The 20,512-nt window shown below is 56.4% G+C and overlaps 1 protein-coding gene across 1 annotated transcript in view; it reads right to left on the reverse strand.

The window, feature by feature from the left end:
* Positions 1 to 20,512, reverse strand: part of GLI2 (GLI family zinc finger 2) — a 255,988-nt gene that overhangs the window by 24,254 nt on the left and 211,222 nt on the right. The window contains exons 4-6 of the mRNA XM_042994230.1: positions 14,577 to 14,779; positions 10,802 to 10,987; positions 327 to 528 (exon numbers count right to left, since the gene is read on the reverse strand). Of these exons, the coding sequence (XP_042850164.1) occupies positions 327 to 528; positions 10,802 to 10,987; positions 14,577 to 14,779 (591 nt within the window). The remainder of the gene's footprint in view (positions 1 to 326; positions 529 to 10,801; positions 10,988 to 14,576; positions 14,780 to 20,512) is intronic.

A 20,512-nucleotide genomic window follows, 5' to 3' on the forward strand; every position in this document is an offset into this window, starting at 1 on the left:
TGTCACAACGTGTGCCACCAGTGGCTGTGGCTGCCATAAAACTTTGGGTTTTATGGTTGACTCTTTCGTGCCAGGCCCAGTAAACATACCTTTCACATCAGAGAGTGGGTTTGGGGGAAGAGCGGACACAGGAAAACGTACTCGAATGTTGGCACGTTGCGGCATCATCTTGGTCGGTGTGGAATTCAGGGAGCCGTTGCAAGCACACCGACTCACAAATGCAACGTGTCCTGTCTTTCTCCACGGGTCGAAAGCATGGGCCCTCCCCCACCTGGCCCCCAGCCCACCTTCTGGGGCTCGGCCGCCCACATGCCGGCTGGGCTCACCTGAGGGTGCCTGCTGACAGGTGGCCGTAGGAGCCGCTGGCCGCCGAGCTGCTGCGGGAGTTGTTGATGTAGGCCACCAGCGAGTTGGGTGACGTCCGGATCATCCGCTGCAGATCCAGGCTGGCGTCTGACAGCGGGGAGATGGACAGCGCCCGCTTGCGGCTCAGGCGGGGCGTCACCCGTGGGCTGGAGAAACGCGACACTGTGGGGACAGCCAACCCCAGGCATCACTGTGCTTGTAGGGGGTAGAATTGGGGAAGGGGGACTGGTGGAGGGGGGGACAGCGGGAAGAGCCTTTGAGGACGGTGTAATGAGAACCACAGCTGGGGGCTCTTGCGCAAGGGTCCTGGCCTCTCTCCAACTCAGTCTGCTTATCTATAGAATGGGATGGATCCATGCATGACGTGGGGGTGTGAGAAACACAGGTCAGATGCTTGGGGGAGAGAATATGTTCGCTGAACATTTAAGGCGTAGCAGCTAAGTGTTGAACAGCTTGGTGGCCACGAGTTGAACCCACCTGTGAAGCTAGCGCGAGGTAGAGAAACAGGCATGGCCAGCGTCCTTCCAGACCCACCCCAAGGGCAGCCACTATCCTGGCTTCCGGAGTTGCCCGAGGCTTCGAGAACCTGTCACCTTAAACACTCTTCATGCACAAGCACGCACCCCAGCCACCACCCCACCGCTCTCTCTGACGGCCCCTCGCATAAGCTCTCACCCCTCACCGGTAAGCAACTGCGGGAAGGAAGACAGCCTGAACCAGAGGGGGGGCTCCTTGACCCTGGGGTCACACTCTCCCGCCTGGCTCCAGACTGCGCCCCCGCTCCCCAGTCAGGGTTCTGGCTCTCTCCTCTGGACAAACAATGGTCTAGAATAAACGACCTGCCAGTGTCGCCGGGCAACTCCCACATGCTCTGTGTCTGCCCTTTCCAGACCTTCCCTGAGCCCTGGGTTCCCTGAGCCCTGTGCAAGGGTCTCCTGGATCTGACCCCTGGGGCTGTGGTGAGGAGTACATTACATAGCAGGGGCACCTAAACGCTTTGCCATGCCCCTGCATTTCTGGATATCGGCACCGACACCTCTTTCTGTGCCCCTTTGGGCTGGAGGGGTTGCCTGTAGACAACTCCAGAGGCTATTGGTGCATACCTCTGCTACACGCAGCCTGCCTCCATGCCTGTGCTCGGCCGTTCCTGGGCTCGTGATGCCCGCCTTCTTCCCTTCTGTCCGCTCAGAGCTGTTTAGACCCCACAGGTGCTCCTCCTCCAGGGAGGCGGCAGGTTGCCCTGGCTGCAGGGTTGGTGTGTTGGTGCCTTGTCCCCACAGGTGTGGGGGCACTAAGGGCAGGGCTGATGGCCTGGGGATCTCTGAGCCCCCATCCCCAGTGCCGACCAGCCCCTGAGAAGGTTCGGGGCCTATTTGGCCTGTGTGAGTGCATAGAGCCCTCCAGCTACCAACTGCAGAAGCCTCAGCAGAGCCCCTGCCCACAACCTCATGCCCCCAGGTCCCCTGCTGGGCCCTGGGGGCACCCATGCCCGGCGCTCCTCTGACCCCTCGCTCTTGGCAAACCCGGGAAGCCCCTTTCTTCCTGGGCCACTGGGATAAACAGCCTCTGATGGGAGTTGGCCTGATGCCTTTCCATTGTTACCTCCTTCATGACTGAGTCTGCCCTCAAAGCCCCCTGCAGGTTCCCTTCCTCTCCCCCTCCTCCTATTCCCCCCAGCCCACTGCTAGCCTGGGTCATCCCAGGGCCCTTAGCTAATTGCTGTCCCATCCACATTCCTCACTGCAGCCCGAGAGAGCTTTTTAATGTGTAAATTGAATCATGTCCCTGTGCCCCCCTGCCCTAACCTTTCCAAAGCTCCCAGTACTATTAGGAAAAAAGCCCAAATGCACAGGGTGGCTTTTGCTTGGAGGCCCTGTGGGTGCCCCCTGCCCACCTCTCCAGCTTCATCCTGCCCACCTCCCAGGCTCTGCTCCAGCCACCTCCCAGCTCCCTACACCCTGTCACCTGTCTTCCGGCACAGGGCCTTTGCATATGCCCATTCCTCTGCCTGAAGTGCTCTCCCTTCCTTTCTGTGCTCAGACCTCCACGGGTTATCACTCTCCCAGGGAGAGCACCCTGACATCCTCCGATTAAGAAGTTACCCCCATCCCAAACGGGGGGGGGTCACGTTGTCAAGTCCGCATGCACTGGTGTGGTTATCTGATTGCTTCTGCCCCTCCCACCTTTATGCATCAGGGACTTGGGTCCTTTCCCCCCACCGTTATATGCATACACATACACATATGCATCCATTCGGTGGTGAGCCCGAGTGGAAGATGGCAAATGTTGAGCCGTGGGCACAGGTGAGGGACAGCAGAATCACAGCCAGGGCAAGTCAATATTTATGCCCTGCCCTGAAGGTGCTGGGTACTGTTCTGAGCACTCCAAGGTATTAAGTTGTTTAATCTTTAAAGTATTCAACAGTGTCAACTGCCCTAGAAGGAAGGAACTATTACTACTGTCGTTTTACAAATGACAGAGGGCCATGAAACCAGGGGAAGTGCAGAAGTAGACTTGGAAGTCGGGCAGTTGGCCCCAAAGCACTCAGCACACCGCCTCCGCCCAGGGTAGAGAGAAGACGCACCTTGCGGGGAAGGATGTGCTTGGAGGTGGGGGCTGGGGCGGTCAGACGCACATACACACCACGTGGGAACACACAGCTGGGCCACTCCAAACCCAACACTTAGTGCTTGTCTTGGAGCACATCACTCAGCCTCCTGAGCCTTTCTTTGCCCATCTGTACAATGGGGGCGCTATAGCTTGGCTTGCAGAGTAATCTCGAGGACACCAGCAAACCACCGGAGTGCTGAAAGCCCAGCAGACCTTCTAAAACGAAACTGAGAATTAACGTCGCTTCTTCAGGGGCGAGGAGGACGGCTTTGATGGGCAGGATGAGCCTAAAGCTAATACTGGAGTGAGGGACAGCAAGTCTAGAAAACACAGTCGGGCCACACAGCAGTACGTCTGTCACTACAGCATTCACTCATCTGTCCATTCATCCGGGCTCCTCTAGGCTTCTTTGTTCTTATTTACTGAGTTCACTCCCCGTCCATCCTCACTTCCAAGGAAAATCAAAGATGCAAACGTGAATCCTCCCAAAGAGTCCTGTCGCTTACGAACCGAGTGGCAAATGGAGAGACACGAGGTGGGAGGGACAATCCAACATCCTGTAGACTAAGAAATACACTCATCCTTCTAATGCATGTTCTAAAAAAAGACTGTGCTGCTAATATTTGGATTCCCACCCTCTCACGTGCCCCTAACAAGAGGAAACAGGGCAAATCTGACAGTGATATTCATCTCTGTTATTCCCACCCCTCGAGGGAAATATGTTTATTAATGTGCCTCTTCCCTTGATAAATTACTAAATAGAAAGAAAATCCTGGCACTCATTTCCTGTGGCTTCTCCTGTGATTTATGACCGGGGACTGGCAGAGCTGTTGCGTCCATTCATCTGTGGATGAGCCTGCGCCGATTTCCGTCAGCCGCGGGGGGGGGACCGGACACCAGCCTGCCCTCACCCGGGCAGACGCCCCATGCTACCCACTCCTGCTGCCGCTTGCATCTGAATCCTGTTTCAGCCACTACGTCTTTCTTTTGCTCATTCATGTGTTAGTTCATTCACCCATCAGAGCCTTGTGGTGATGGCATCGGGCTGGACGCTTTCGGGGATTGCAAGCAAGGGGGGGACCCTCGGCCCTGCCCTCCTGTGAAGCTCACTGTCCAGGTGAGAGAAGAAAATGGTGCCCAGAGCACTGGGCAGGGCTCCTGGGATTACTAGGTAACTCCAGAGTGCTTGGGGACATCGCTGCTTTCCCTGGGGGCAGCCGGGAAGGGCAGGAGGGTTGAGAACGGGCCCCGGTGCAGGCAGACCATGTTCTGACCCTGCTTGACTGCTCTGATCAGGGTGACTTTGGGCGAGGCTCTGAACCTCCCTGAGCTGCTTCCTCACCTGGAAGATGGGCCAACAGTATCCACCTCTGGGTTGCTATGGGCTTGTGACCAGCATGTCACCCGAGCTCTGGGGCGGGGGGGGGGGGTGTCCCCAGGACCCAGGAACCTGGAATGAGGGCGGCAGGAGGAAGCAGGGGCTGGCTCCCCAGGACGTGGGCAGGGCAGGCAGGGCACCAGCAGTGGAGAGAGCTGTGTCCCAGCACCACCTCCCAGGAGGCCTTTCTGTGCCAGATGCTGTCCTGAGCATGGGACTGGGACACGCCTCCCCTGGCGGTGGCAGGACACAGCCTCGTGGCCTGGCTCGTGGGCCCTGGGTCCTCACCGGTTAGGGAGCATCCCTGCACAGCCCAGCCCCACCCACATACCTTCTGGACTCACTGAGTAAATGCTCTAAGGAAACCCAACTGGAGGACCTCAACCTGCCCCACACTTAGCCGTCCGCAGCCCCCTCACCCCTTCTTATGGGGGGATTGAAAACACCTCGGCTTTGGAGCCCAGAGGCTTGGGGTTGAGACTGGCCGGCACCATTTCCTAGTTCTGTGATGTAGACAAATTTAGGGCTCGGGCTCAGGGCCTCGGCTTCCTCGCCTGCAAAGTGACTTCGTGTCTGTGCCGGTTCACCGGGTGACCCACATACGCCACCTAACCCGGGTCTGCACACAGCAGTCCTGCCCCTCGGGGAACCTGTGGCCTGCTCTCCTCTGCCTCAGTCTCCCTCCCGTCTGCAGGCTGGGCACGGACTCCCGGCCCGACTGGGGCCTCTGGCAGTCCCTCCAGCGGCTCCTCCTGCCTCTCTGTGGTGTGATCAATGTAATTGGTCTCTGAAAACCCCCTTGGACCCGCAGGCAGCATAAAGAACGGGCGTCAGAACGGAGGTGACATCCAAGTCAAATTAGTGTCAATATGACAATAAAATATACAGCTTGGAGGAAATATGGGCTGTAAACAGACAACATTTCAATCGGGAACATTTCAATCTTCTCAGTGTGGTGGGAGGAGGGGGTGGGTTGTGGCGGCTCCCACACTGCTGTGCAATCACCAATATTCAACAGCATAAAACAAGAACATTCCATTTTAAGGCCCCGGTGACAACCGGTGAATTCCCCGCCCTCCGGAGAACCAGTAGGCAGAGCGATAGCCTTGGACTCCCTGACCGCTGATCTATTACCTCCCAGCACAGTATCACTTTCCACTCTTCCTGCTATAAATCAGCCTCCTTTAAGAACAAGAGGCAACGGGCCTCCATCGACCACCAGGAGGCTGAGAGGCCCCTGGCCAGGGAGGGACGCGGGAGATGCCCTTTGTCCAGCCTGCAGCCTGGTCCTGGGACCCGGGAGCAGGGCAGGGCTTGGATTTTCGCTGCAGCGAGAGCGCCGGCAGAGGCCCCCTCTGCCTTCCTGCCTGCCCCACACCACCGTGGGGATCTCCTCGACGCACGCTCAACCCAGATGAGGTTATTTTGGGCTTGACGGAGGCAAAGACACGGACGTCTTCCTCAGAGCATATCTGGTTTCCCATATGAGAAAAAATACAAGGTTCTATTTTAAGGTCTATTTATTTAACCCCAAAAGGTGAATGTATGAAAAATGCAAGGATTATGACACAAAGCCACCTGTGGAACTTATCAAGCACCATGAGGGCACGACTTGGCATGCTATGCACCATTGTGTATGCCTGGCACATAGGAAGTGCTTAAGAAATACCCCCAGAATGAATGAATGAGAGAGAGAGAGAGAAAGAGAGAGAGAGAGAAGGCTCAGTTTCCTGAACTTCCCACTAAGTCATGAGGCCCCCTGCACCTGCACAGAGCTTACCTGCCATGGTCATGTTTATAGGAGGCTTTCTAACATGAACACACGTATTCTCGGAGAGTCTCAGGACCCTTCCACAGGTGGCCTCTGAGCCTGCACAATTCTGTGACAGTCTGAACAAAAAGAAGGTCTACACTTCACTGGGTGGACTAAAGCTTCCTGGGAGGGTCTCTCCCCACACCCATGCAGCTGGGACCAGCAGGAGCTGGTGGGTTTTCCCTGCTCCCCAGTTTATAGGAAGGGAGAGGCTGGGGATACTCCAGAGGCTGACCTGAGCTGTGCGCACTGGGGTCTAATAGATGCATGTGAACAACACATCCACTTGGGCATCAGAGCTGAACAGAAATGGCTAAAACATTAAAAAAATTTTTTTGATGTTTATTTATTTTTGAGAAAGAGAGACAGAGCATGAGTGGGAGAAGGTCAGAGAGCAGGAGACACAGAATCTGAAGCAGGCTCGAACTCACAGGCCGTGAGATCATGACCTGACCTGAAGTCGGACGCTTAACTGACTGAGCCACCCAGGCGCCCCAGAAATGCCTAAAACATTTTTAGAAGCAGAAGCAAATGTTCTGGTTGTAGTTCAAACTGGCTTGAAAAAAAAAAAAAAGAACCGTATTAAGTAATGACAGATACAGGATATTGTGTCGGCCTACTCTTAATTTCCTTGGATCGTAAGGGTTTGGGACCAAAGGAAAAGAGTCATCTGTTCCTGAAATCCTTTAGGGTTCAGAACCATGCCCCCCCACCCCCCCACCCCTTGCCAAGCCTCACCCCCAGCCTCAGCAGATCTGGGGTGAGAAACTGATATGCCTGCCCAGGTCCGGGATGGAAACTTCCCTCTATACCCTGAAGACAATCACGTTCCCGAGAGGAGAGGTGGAGAAAGGATGGTGGGTGGGTGTGATGAGTCCAACGCGAGCGCAGCACTCTCACGCCCACTGATGATCTCACCTCCCTTGCTCCTGCTCAGCCCCAGATGCTGCCAAACGCTGAGAGCCCCTGAGAACAAAGCTGCGGCGTTCCCAGCCACCTCCCCAGGTCCCTGCAAAGAACCGACAGCTGCTTGACCCCGGGTAGTTCCCCAATTAGTTTGCATCTTTCTATCCTAGGTTTTTTGGTGACCACCACTCACTCACTCAGTCACTCTGCAAACACAGAGGCCTGCTCCTTGGCCGCCATGCTCCCGGACCTGCGGAACCCCCCAGTTTGTCAACGGAGAAGCAGCAGCCAGTTACAGCCCCGCAGGTGGGAGGGAGGGAGCGCGAGCCGAGCTGACACGGTTGAGCTGGGGCTGGATCCGGGTGGTGTCTCAGAAGTGGCGGCTGACTGGGGTCCGAACACACGGAGCAGAAGCGAGCTGGGCAAGCCCGTAGGGAAGGGCATTGCAGGCAGAGGGAGCAGAGCAATTGTCTGGGAGGCTTCATTTGGAGCCGGGAGGTGGGAGGCAGTGTGCAAGGCGGGGGAGGGGCGGGGAAGACTAGGCTGCAGGGGAAGGCCACTCAAGCCGGGTTATAAAGCCTGAATCTTGCCCTGAGGGTGACGAAAGCCACAGGGGTGCAGAATGACGGAGGGGATGAGAAATTACTGCGAGGCAGCCGTGAGGCCGAGGGAGCCCGAGCTGAACGGCAGTGCTGGGAAGGTGGCGAATAACAGGACGGCTGCGGGGGGTTGACGACTCAGACGTGGCAGGCCTGGGCCTGGGACGGATGGGAGGCATGGGGCAGTGGCCACGAGGAGTTGTGGCACTAGGCTAAGCACGCGGTGGACAGCAACACAGGCAATCGATAGACAAAACTCCCACAGGAGGGGAAGATGTGAACGAGGGAAAAGGCTAGAAAGACACAGGAAGTAGTATTGATGGAGTTGCTCCTGCACGCCAGGCACTGGCCAAGTTCACGTGCACGACCTCACTCAGTAGTGTGTTTAGTCCAACTGGCATGTGAGGCTAGGAATCACTGTCCGGACCCCATCCGGTGCCCCCGGCTCCCTTGGGTCATCTCCCACGGTGGGGACGCGCACAGGCAGTGCTGGCTTAGATGTGTCTGCAGCTCACTGCCCCAACTCCCTTCCCAAGGCCACCCCGAAGGGCAGCACCCACTCTGGCCCGGCTGCTCTAGGCCGAGCTGGAACATGTCTGGCCCAGCAGGCCCTCCCTGAGGCCATGGCTCTTGGGGTGACAGATGTGTGGTGCTGCCTGGAGGCAGTGTGCCCAAGGGAAGAGCCAATGTGTTGGTAATAAACAGCGGGGCTTGAAACCCCAACCCACAGCCTAGGCAAGTCACACGACCCCAGTGTGCTCATCTTGAAGTAGAGATGACAATTCCAGCCTCAGAAGACGGCTGAGGGTAGTCACAGGGGAGAGTATATGGAAAGGCACAGGATGGAGGTGGCGGTCACACAGGCACATGGCAGGTGCTCATGTTGGCTGACTCGGCCTCTCCTGCCCTCTGGGGACACCTGCCTGACCAGACCCTCTGCCATGGTTTGTCTGTGTCTGCCCGCTGTCCAGCTGGCCTGGTGCCGGCCACCCTGAGGCTTTGGGAGGCCCTGCGTGGGGGGATGTGACGTTCGGACGTGGCTATTTGAGGACTAGTTGCATTGTACCTGTTGTCTGGTTTCTAATTTTGACAAGTGGCCTGTACACACAGCTTTACTTGAGTCCCACCCTCGCCACCTGCTGACACGCCGCCCGCCTCCCTGTGGGGAGCACCAGAGGGCTATGGAGAGGCACAGGGGCGGGACAGACCCAGGGATCAGATTCTGATGGCATCCCTCAGGCCATGTCAAGGGTGATGGGGCCGTGAGAGCCAGTGTTGGGAGAGGCTCCAGGGCTCTTCCCCAGCAACACTCTTGTGGGGAAACAGGTAGTGCCCGGGGGGGGGGGGGTTCAGGAGCCACACGAGGTCGCTCTTGTAAGTGTGAGGCGAGAAGGGCAGAGAGAGACAAGGATCCTGAAGAGGGGAGAGGAGGGAGAAGGCGTGTGTCCTGGAGGAGGCAAGAGCTCAGCCAGGTCTTAGGAAGTGAGGGGCTCAGCTTTGCCCCAGGCAATAAGGGGGAGCTGCAGTGGCTGGTGCGGACAGGAAGTACTGGGGGACAGGAGGGGGCTGAGGGGTGCAGGGACCCACCCTGAGTCACGCGGCCCGGTAGGTACCAGGCCATCCCTCTCTGGCAGGTCTCCCCGTGGGCCTGCGTGCTCCCTGCCATCGGGGACTGCAAAAGCCGTCCCAGGCAGAGCTGGAGGAGGATAAATCTGCAGAAGCCGCCTGCCCCCCCTGCCCCCTGCCGCTGAGGTTTCTAGCTCCACTGCCTGGCCTGGATCCCTGGGTATCTCTGGGCTAGGCTCCAAGAGCAGCAGGTAGAGTGGCATTAACTGGGGGAGGTGGGCACTTAGCCTTTCCCCCTTCCTCTCTCCTCCAAGAGGCGGGGGCTCCATGCTGATCCCAGGGGCTCGTGGTCGGGGGGCCAGGCCACAGGCTCCTCTGTGAAATCAGGATAGTATTTGGTGGGAAGGAAAGACTTGGTATTTTAGGGACACCCAGAGCATTACCTACCCAGAACACTGGATATCCTGCCTGCCAGACGTGCCCTGCCTGCAGCCTCCAGCTCAGTCACTAACTGTCCAATTGCTCAGGCCCAAGACCCTGCTGTTGTCCTTGATGCCCTTCTTTCTTCCTAACTCCTCATCTGGTCTGGGGACAAATCTTGTGACTCTATCTAAAATGTGGTCGCTTCTCCACACCTCCACTAACTGGACCTTCTGCTTCCACCTTGCCCTTAAGCCTTCTCAGATCAGCAGCCGCAATGGAACTCCTTTTAAGAATAAGTCTGATCTCAGGGCACCTGGCTGGCTCAGTCAGTTGAGTCCGACTTTGGCTCAGGTCATGATCTTGTGGTTCTTGAGTTCAAGCCCCGTGTCGGGCTCTGTGCTGACAGCTCAGAGCCTGGAGCCTGCTTCAGATTCTGTGTCTCCCTCTCTCTCTGCCCCTTTCCTGGTCATGCTCTCTCTCTCTCTCTCTTTCAAAAATAAATAAAATATTAAAAAAAAAAAGTCAGGTCTCATTAGTCCTCTGTCCAATCCCCCTCCAAGGGTCCCATGATGCTTAAGCCAGACAAAGTCTTACCAAGCCCTGACCAGCCAGCCCCAGAAATCTGGCCTCACCCTACTCCTGCCCTGCCCACTCACTGGGTGCCAGGCATGCTGGCCTGGCTTTTTCTTGAACTCAGAGGGCATGCTGCTGCCTCAGGCCCTTTGCACTTGCTGTTTCCCTGCCTGGATCATTCTTTCCACATATTTGTGTACTGCTCACCTCCTTTAATTCTTGCTTGAATATCATTTTCCCAGGGAGGATTTCTCAATTTCCTCATTCAAGACTATACCCCGCCCCCCACTTCACCCCAGTGCTTCCTATTCCATTCTTGGCTTTGTCTCTCCCTATCATGTTGTAAGTTCCATGAAAGCAGAAACGAGTGTGTTTTGTTCCCCAGTCTGCAATTGCTAAAACATGTCCTGGCTTGCGGCGACTCACTAAGTGTTTGTGGGAGTTGCTCAGACTCGGTCCCCTGCGGACAGCAGTCATGGCAAGGATCCCAGACCACTCCTTAGGGCTCCTCACCCACAGAAGGAGCGGCGTCTCCTCTCCCGCTCCCCGCCCCCGCCCAGCACTCACCATCCACTGGATTGAGGTAGTCGTGGAGGTGGGGTGCACTGGCGGCACCCCCACTCTGCACCAGCAGGTCCCCGTATGGTGCAGGGTGGCCCGCCATGAGAGTCATCTGGTGGTAATAGTCTGAGGGGTTGGTGCCCGGAGGGGGGAGGCCAAACAGTCCCCTCTCCTTGAGGTGCTCGTGGGCCACTGTGGGCAGGAGGGAGGGAGAGAGAAAGAAGCCATCAGGACATGGCACCAAATAGAGAAACACACATACGGCTTGGTGAGCTCCCCCTAGTGCCCGCCGGTCCTTCCTCTGCCCCTGGGTCCCCTCCCCCAACTGAGCGGACGAGGTGGGTGGGGCATGTTCCTGCCGATGGGGACCCAGATCCCGCATGCCTCCGTGTCCACAGAGCCGTAAACAACCGCCCCTTCCTTCCCGTGCAGGCCCCACAGGAGACAAGAGCCCCAGGCTGACAGCATCCCCTGTCCACCGTCCAGCAGAGCCTTCAAAGGGAAACGAAGATGTAAACTTTTTTTATTAGTTTTCTTTATTTTTGAGAGGCAGGGAGAGACAGAGTGCGTGTGGGAGAGGGGCAGAGAGAGAGGGAGACAGAGCTGTCAGCACAGAGCCCGACGCGGGGCTCGAACTCACGAGCTGTGAGATCATGACCCGAGCCAAAGTCGGACGCTTGACCGACTGAGCCACCCAGGCGACCCGGGAAACGAAGACGGAAACGAAGACGCTGTGGGGGTCGGCCTGGCCTGAACAGTCACAGCGAGATCACCCGGACCCGGACAGATCAAGCTCCCGGCCTGGCCTGCGACCGCGGGACCCCGAGCTGTCTGCCTCCAGCCCTGCACTCAGCCCCTCCGGGGGCTCAGCCAAGAGGCAGGGAGGATGAACTTCGGAGCATCTTCGAGGGGGCCTGGCACTCCGGCGCGGAGCTTGGAGCCACACATACCCATTGAGAGTCCTGCCTTTCACCAGGTGTGCAAAACTGGGAAGGGGCCTCCTTTCTCAGCTGCCTCAGTTTTCCATCCGTAACACGGGGGCACTAATACTCACGACTCAAGTTACTATTCAAAATGTCAGTGATGGCCGGCATCGTGTTGAGTGCTTGCTGGGCCTGTGCGGGCAGTGCTGAGGGACTCACGTTCATTCTCAGTGTCACCATCCCCATGTGCTATGACCTCAGGGCCACCATTACCACCCCCCACTGGCAGATGGGGACTCTGGCAGTCTCTGCTCTTTGGCTTGGCAAAAAGCAAAGATCTCATCCGTATGCCCTGGGCAGAGAGAAGCCAGTCAATGGAAACAGTCACCCTCTTCCTCTTCCTCAACTTCTGCCGTATCCACTAGAGAGAGCCCTGGCCTGCAGCCAGGATGATGCCCCACGGCCTCTGCCTACCTTGTCCATGCCTGAAACACCCTCCTGTCCCCCTTCTTTCTGGATGTCCGCCTCCTCCCTGAAGCCTTCCCTGGAGGGCCCGTTTGTCCTCAGAGCACACGTGGTCTGGCAGACGCTGCCTCTCATAGCTGATGAACTTTCCGGGCCTCATGTGGGCAAGTGCTGGGTCTGACACACCGGCGGTGTGAGCCTGTCGTGCTGTCTCTACTCACTTGGGAGCTTGGTTCAGGGCCAGCGAGGTCTCAGGGTTTCAGTCTGCAAATTAGCCAAGTGCCCTCTGGAGCTGGCCCCATGCCTGCTTTCTCAAGGGACTGGGGCGGAGGATAAGTGGGCGTGACAGGAGCCACGGCGACGTTTATATGGAAATCAGGCATCGGATCAGTGCTCCACAACTCTAAGTCCCTCCTTCAAGGGATGGGCTACACCGTTATCCACTGAAACTCCTGTGTCCTTGTCTCTTCTAGAGACATCTCTCAGGGCCTCTGACCCACGAGCCACGTGTCTTAATCTCCTACAGCTGCCGTAACAGGTTCGTAAGTACAGACTCAGCGCTAACGGCTGTTCGAACAACACCGTTTCCTTCTCTCACAGTCCTGGAGGCCAGAAGTCCGATGTGAAGGTGTCAGCAGGGTCACACTCCCTCTGGAGAGGCTCGAGGGGATAATCTGTTCTGTGCTTCTTCCTCCAGCTTCTGGGGGTTCCCAGTTTCCTTGGCCGGTGGCCACATCTCTCCCATCTATGCGTTGTTCTCTCACATGTCTCTTATGAGGACACTTATCGTTGTATTTAAGGCCCACGCGGACATTCCAGGATGATCTCCTCATTCAAAATCCCCAACTAAATCACATCTGCAAAGGCCTTTTTTCCAAATGAGGCAACACTCTCAGGTTCGGGGAGTGGGGTGTGGACGCATCTTCCCGGGGGCAGGCACGGTTCAGCGCACTGCACCGCATGCGAGGTTCAAGGCCAGGGCAGCATCCTCACGCTCCGCGCCAGCGCATCGCTGGCTGGGTCATCAACAGAGGCGTGGAGAAAGAAGCACAGGCCCACTTTCTGGAGTCGGCGGCTCAATGTGGAGGCAGCGAAACGCTTCGCCGTGGAGATTTCAGGGCTGGGGTCCGACCCCTTGGGAGTCACTTCAGAACGGCCACCCTGCGGCCAGCCACTTTCACATCCTGTAGTTGCTGGCAGTTGCCTCGTCTGGTTTCTTGGTGGTAAAGACGAGGCGAAGTGCAAATCACGTGGCTAGAGCGACGAGCCAGATAGTCCAGCGAGCCTTTCTGTGTGTTTGGAGGCTGGAGTCCTTTTCCTTGTGAAACTCCAACCTGAGCCTCTCAGGTCCGGGACTCAGCTCCCGCTTCCAGTCATATCCACAAAGTGGGAGAGGGCACATCCCCCCTGGTGAGGACAGGATGTGGTTAGGAGGGACCCGCTGGGATTGTGTTTCCCGGAGCCTCTGCCCACGGGCTCCTGAGTGCAAAGTCCTTAGAAATGTCTGTCCTCTGGAACGTCCCTCTGCCCGATAGTTTCAGTGGGCAGATTCTGAGAAGATGCAACCCGGTTGTTTTTTGACAAAAATGGCAGCAATAAGTGGCCACCGGGTACCATGGGGACAGCGCTCCAAGCTAGGGGTGGGGTGGGAGCACTTCCGGGATGACAGGATGGGCGGGGCTAGCTCCCAAATGTGCTTACTAGCGTCCAGCGTGTGTAGGTGCATGCGTGTGCGTGTGTGTGTTTGCACAGGTGCATTGGTGAGGTGGCGATGGGGCTGGAAGTAGCACATTGTTTTTGGAAGTACTACATTTTAGATCTGAAAACCGTATTAGCGTCCCGTGACGTGTCTCAAATTAACTGGATTGGTGGGGGGGGAGGGGCATCTGATCTCCCAGCTGGACCAGGCAATTCTCTCTCAAGCATCTGACCTGAGACACACCAGGCCATCAGTGCTCACATGTGGAGGCTTGGGGTGTCGTTTGGAGGCCACGTGTTGACCTGCAAGGGGCAGAAGCCAGCCCGGCGCTGTCCTCCTTCTGCTCTGGAGGCCCATGAGACGGGATCCAACGCCCCCCGCCCCCTCTACTTAACCAGAAGCAGAGTTTGGTTTATTGCAACCAAACAGTTCTCACCTCTGGTAAGATCTACAAGAACAAACACACCCGGCCATTGTTGTACATAATTTGCATGCAAAAAGGTGTTTACGGAACAGCTCTCAAGAACAATGGTCCCCAGACCGTGTTGGCTCTCGCCACTTACTGAACACCCGTTGTTCAGGGTGGTGGGGAGGAATGTCAGCCTGCTCACTGTTGTCCCAGAGGACTGGGGCTGGGGAATCAACACTGTTAGGGTTAGTGGCCCTGTCCCCCAGTCCCCCAGGCCCTACTCACCGTCAGCGGGGCTAAGGCCCCGGGCCGCAGAGATCGTGGGGAGTGTGGGGCTGCTGTGCATGGCACGGAGGTAATGCTCCATGTGGGGGCTCACGTAGGGGTGGGGGGCGTTGAAGGGGGACTCCCCGGGGCCGGCGGGGTGTGGGGAAAGCCGGATCAACGAGATGTCGGAGATAATGGGGCTGCCACTCAGGGCAGGAGGCCTGCAAAGACAAAGGAGCAGTGTAAGAAGGCATGGCCAGTCGTAGAAGGACGTGTGGGGGACCCGGCTGAGACGCGGGCTGGGTCCGCGTAGTAGTCTGAAGTCGCACACATTGGCTGGCACATGCGGGCTGAAAACTCCTGTGTGCTGGTGCGGCCGCCCACCGGCCGATCTGGTGTTGGCGATGAAATTCGTCATACACACATCTGGATTTGCGGGACCACAGGCTCAGTGGGCCCAGTACCTGCTCAAAGCTGGACAAACAGAAATAACACAACTCTTTATTAAATGACTGGATGCATGCGTTCTACGTGAATGAAAAACAGAACATGAGAACTCTAATACCAGGGGCAAGATGCAAAGAGCTCATTCCCTTTTTGTTTTTAAATATATATATTTTTTATTTTTCAAAAGTTTGTTTGTTTGTTTGTTTAGAGCGTGCGTGCAAGCAGGGGGCGGGGCAGAGAGAGAAGGAGAAAGAATCCCAAGCAGGCTCTGCACTGTGCAGAGCCTGACTCAGGGCTCAATCCCACAAACCATGAGATCATGATCGGAGCCGAAGTCAAGGGATGCTTAGCCCACTGAGCCACCCAGGCGCCCCTAAAGATTTTAGTTTTAAGGAATCCAACCCCATCCAACGTGGGGTTCACACTCACAACCCCGAGATCAAGACTTGCACGATCAAGAGCCAGCCAGGCGCCCCAAAGAGCTCACGTTCCTAACAGAATTGAGAGAAAGGGAGGAATCGGGAGATGCCCTGAAAGTAGAGAACTTTGGTTTAGAGGGGTAGTTGCTGCTGTGGAGCACCCAGCCACAGGATTAATTGCGAAGGAGCAGAGCAGGGTTCAAGAAGAGTTCTGGAATGCTGAGCTGCAACTAAAATTCTGCAATATCCTTTTAGTTCTCCTTACACGGATTTTTTTTAACGTTTATTTATTTATTTTGGGAGGGGGTAGAGGGACAGGAAGAGAGGGAGAGAGAGAAGATCCAAACAGGCTTTGCACTCTCAGCATGCAACCCGACGTGGGGCTTGAACCTATGAACTGTGAGATGGTGACCTGAGCTGAAATCAAGAGCTGGATGTTTAGCCGACTGAGCCACCCAGGTGCCCCTTTTGGAATTCCTTTTAATGCTAACACAGCCTCACTTCTTGGGTGCCCACCAAAGGTGAGGCATGCACTTGGCCTGGTCCCTGTGGCAAGGCTGGCATGGCCGAGGCCACCTCCATGTCCCCTGCTCAGTCCTCCAGGGGGCACTGACTCCACTCGACACAAGGACGGGGTCTTTCCATTAGGCCTGCTGCTCACTTGGAGTTTCTAGGCGGTTGTTCGCATGCTGGCTGCAGGGGTGATCTGAGGTCATCTACCCCAAGACTTGCCCATTAAAGAAAAATCAGGCTTTAGAAGAGAAGTAGCTATGAAACCACAGCTGAGTCACGGGTGACCAAATTTACCAAGATACAATTTCCACTTTTTCAGAACGTGGGGTCTCCCTGTGATCCGACACAGCACAAAGAAAAGAATATGTGTTAGCAGCAGACGAACCCGCGTTAGGATCTCAGCCATTATCAGCTCAGTCACACGAGCAAGCGATTTAACCTCTGCAAGCCTCAATTTCCTCCACTGGAATACGGAGATAATAATGCCTTTTTCATGAGGCTGCCCTAAAGATGAAAGTCCCCCAAACGGTCCCTGAGACACAGCCGTCAGCTGGTAAATGAGAGCTGTTATCACAGCATCAGTGCCACACTTGGAGGGCAAAACCCAGGTGTGCCCCGGAGGCTGTCAAAACCTCCCCCATGGGATTGGCCTTGGATGTGGGCAAGGGCATTGTTAGGATTGGTTACTTCAGAGCGGGGATGGTCTGTCCACTGGCTGCAGCGAACCACAGATAATTACTGCTTGTGTTTAACAGTGCCCGAAAACCGTGCCTGCGACACCGTGCACACCGGGACCCAAGCAGGTGACATCCAGATGTCTTAACATCTGGGTTTCACAAACTCCCCGCTGGGAGGGCCTAAGCATTCTGCTACATCGTTTTCTAGCTTTTGCAGATGTGATTGCAATGGACGCGCAGACCCGACGAACCTGCCAGGCCACGTTCACACTGGTGTGCTTCTGCCCACACCGATTCTTGGCCTCCGATGCCTCCTGCACCTTATAAGGCAAATCCCTTCTCTACCTTGTAAGCCCAGGGGAGGGAACTGCCTCGGGGACACCTTCCCTGAAGCCCCTCGCCCAGGCGTGAGCTCTCTGCTCCTTCCTCCCTGCTACCCCTGGGGTGCCTGCTGCTGGTCTTGGGTTAACGGGCACATCTCCCAGGTAACGGGGTTCCATCTGAGGTCCCTCTATACACTAGCACCGGGCAGGGAACTAGCATCCCAGAGGCATTTCAGTGACGGCTACAAGTATGACTGCCAGGCCCTGAGCTAGGCAGAAGGGAGTCTCCGGGGTAAGTCACGAGTCACGGCCTCAAGCTGCTCTCCCTCACAGGCTGCCTGCCCAGCCCAGTCCACCTGTGAGTGACCTGCATTAAGAACAAGGAGCTTAAGAGACGTCTTTGCTCTAGGCAGGGGTGCTATGTGTCCAAGGGTGGGGAGGAAAGAGAACCAGACTTAATTCGTCCTCTTGCTAAGGGCCAGTCTTGCTGCCTCAGGCATGGTGACCGGGGCAGGATGGACACTCACACTCCCGCGACAGGACAGGTGTCCTATGAAGACCATACTCGGAGAATAACACCTGTGGGCTGGGCCTGTGGGGCGGGGAGGAGACCTCTGACTCCTGAGCACAGATCTGGGATTGAAGGGTAAACATTCTGGAAGGCTGAGCCCACTTCAGTCAAAGCAGGGTGTTCTGGAGAACAGTGTGAGGCACCTCTTGTCCTCAGACCCCTTTGTCCTTCCTCCCCGCCCCCTACCCCCGAAACACACGAGTTTCCCAGGGTCTGCAGGACGCTGGCCAGGGTTGAGGTCACAGCAGCCTATGTCATGGAAGCCGGTGGCCTTAGTGGCCTGTCCAAGCCTCCCTGGCACCAGGGTCTCCTTGTAGGGCATAGTGACAACAGCTGAGGCCTCAAGAGACAAACCAGTGACTACATGGGGATTTAAAGGAACACGTTTAGGGCACACGGCAGCCCCAGTCTGTCCGAGGTGACCCCATTCCACTGACCAGATGAGTGTCTCCCAAGCAAGAGGCTGGAGAGAGGTGTTGTCATGGTAACAAGCGCACCCCTGGGGGGCTACCCTGCCCTGGCAGGGGCTGGAATCCAACCCAACCTAGCAGTTGGGCTTGGAGGTGGTGGGTGGGGCCTGAGTCCCCCCCTGGAACAGGGACATGTCTTCACACCTCCGTACCACCCCTCAGGGGACAGTGACCTCTGCGGCCCTCAAGGGAACAGGGAGCTCATGAGGACTCTGGGCCCAGAGGGGAAGTCACCCTCCATGCTGTGTGGCCAGAGAGATGCAGGCTAAGACTCTACCAAGTCCTCCTCGCTCCCAGGATAGTGCTCCCCTCATCCCAGGGGCCGCCCACGCCCACAGAGAACACTGTCAAGGACCCATTTTTCTGGTGTGACAGGGAAGGGAGCTGAGAGAGGCCACTGCCCACCCTCCTCCCCGCTCCCCGCCCCCCACCCCCCCACAATGCAGTTTTCACAGGGTGTGCTCGTGAGACAGGTCAGCTCAGAGGGCTGATTCAAGGGCACACAGAACAACCCTGTGCTCTTCCCAGTGCCGGGAGTGCTGTCACTCTTGGCCTGGAGGCTGTGGGATCTAGGCCAGCAGAGCTCTAGCGCAGGCACAACCAAATGTTCTTCCTTTACATGAGGAGCAGGGCTGGATTCTGGAAGCTGTTTGAGGGGACCGAGGGGCCAGGAAGCAGTGGGGCAGGACTGGCACCTGGGCACTGCTTGGGCCTTCCAAAGCACTGGTTTTCTCTTGCTAACCTTGACCTTTCCCACCTAGCTGGGGGGCCTCAGCCAGCATGCTGCCCCTTCCCGGTGCCTCCCAGAATGGCACACAAAGACCAGTGCTAGGTGCATGGCAGGGGGTTAGCAGGCATTAACTCTCTACCCTTCCCTTCTCTGCAACAAGTCCTCTTGGGGTAGGGGGCAACTACTGACCTGGGCACCCAGAATCCAGGACAAGAGGCCCATCAGCCAACAAAGCTGTGGATGACTGTCCAGACGCCTCCTCTGGGAAGGCTCCCCAGATGTCCCCTCTGTACGGTGACACTTTACTGTGCCCTCACCTGACAGCTCCTCAAGATAGGGGTGACTGCATGCCAGCTATCAAAGGACATCATGCATGTAGTTCCTTTTTTAATCCCAGTAAAAAATTCACCAAGAAGGCACTTCATGCCCATTTTACAGATGAGAACACACCCAGGAAGGCAAGGTCTCTTGCCCAAGGTCACTCAGATTGCAGATAGTAGAACCACAAACAACCGAGGTGGGGCTGGGCCCACGCTTGTGCTGTGCCCATCCCCTCGGGAGAGAAACGGGTGCTCTTGATGACTGTGGTTTTTTGTGAGCAGGGCTCAGGTGGGTGCAGGATCAGAGAGGGGCAACACACGAGAGCAGGACAGCTTCCTCCCCACTCTGCGTCAGCTTCTTTTTCTGTCTTCGTTTCCACTCCATCACCATGCACAATCCAATCCAGCTCTCAGGAAGGAGCCAGAACCTTTCCCTCGCACTGTGTTGTGAATGACCGATAAGGATCCAGGGGCACAAAGGTTCCAAAAGATTGCCATTTTGACAGACCAAATAAAGCCAAGGGAATGAATCTCAAATGGCAGAATTCCAAACATTATTAATGCGTGTGGGGGAGCAGGGAGCTTCCGAAATCACATCAATACCGCCAACTTTCTAGGCAGGTCCTTCAGGGACCCGGGGTCTCTTGGTCCCGTCCCGGGGCCCAACTGAAGGTTCCATGCCTGCTGGGTGCTTACCAGCATTTGTGAGCTGACACCAGGACAGACGTCTGTTGATGAAATCTGACCCAGCACTTAAGGCTGACCCCCAGCCACAACTTCCCTTTCTTCTTCCATTTCTATGCCATTGGCCATGGGGGCCCAACCCAGGTCTCAGTGATGGCCTGTCCAGGCCTTGAATTCTGGCAACTGGGCAGAGACTCAAGGAGGTGGCCTTGCAGGCCGACATCAACTGGACTGTAAGTTGCTCAGCTTGGACACTGCTCTTAAGCATTGCCTTCTCCCCTGCAGTCCAACTCTGAGCTCACCTGAGCCTGATTCTACCATTTGTTCCTTTGTGCATTTGCTCACATCCCCGACAAAATGGACCTGGGCACTTGCTCTGTGCCCAGGACCTATAGGGAGCCAGGAACCCAAGTGGAAGAGGCAGACCCCTAAATTGGGTAAGCATCAGGCAATCTGATAAAGGCTCCAGCAGAGGAAAACATTATCTAACTCCGCACGTAAGCATAAGGGAAGGCTTCTCAGAGGAGGTGACATTTGCGAGGGGTTCTGAAGGGTCAGTAGGAATTCGTGAGGAAGTGCATTACAAATAAAGGAAGCAGCACGTGCAAAGAAAGGCTAGAGTATAAGGATCTGTGTGAGCGAAGGCTACGCCTTGATGGAGGAACAGAGCACTTTGGGCTGGATCTGTACTGGACCCACTGGACCCACCCTGCTTTTTCTCCTGGGGGTGGGGGCCATGTGACCTGAGATCAGCTGATCAGAGCATTCCACATTCCCATGTACGGTGATCGTTTCAGAGA

This window comes from Panthera tigris, chromosome C1 (genome assembly GCF_018350195.1).
Source record: "Panthera tigris isolate Pti1 chromosome C1, P.tigris_Pti1_mat1.1, whole genome shotgun sequence".
Taxonomy (NCBI): domain Eukaryota; kingdom Metazoa; phylum Chordata; class Mammalia; order Carnivora; family Felidae; genus Panthera; species Panthera tigris.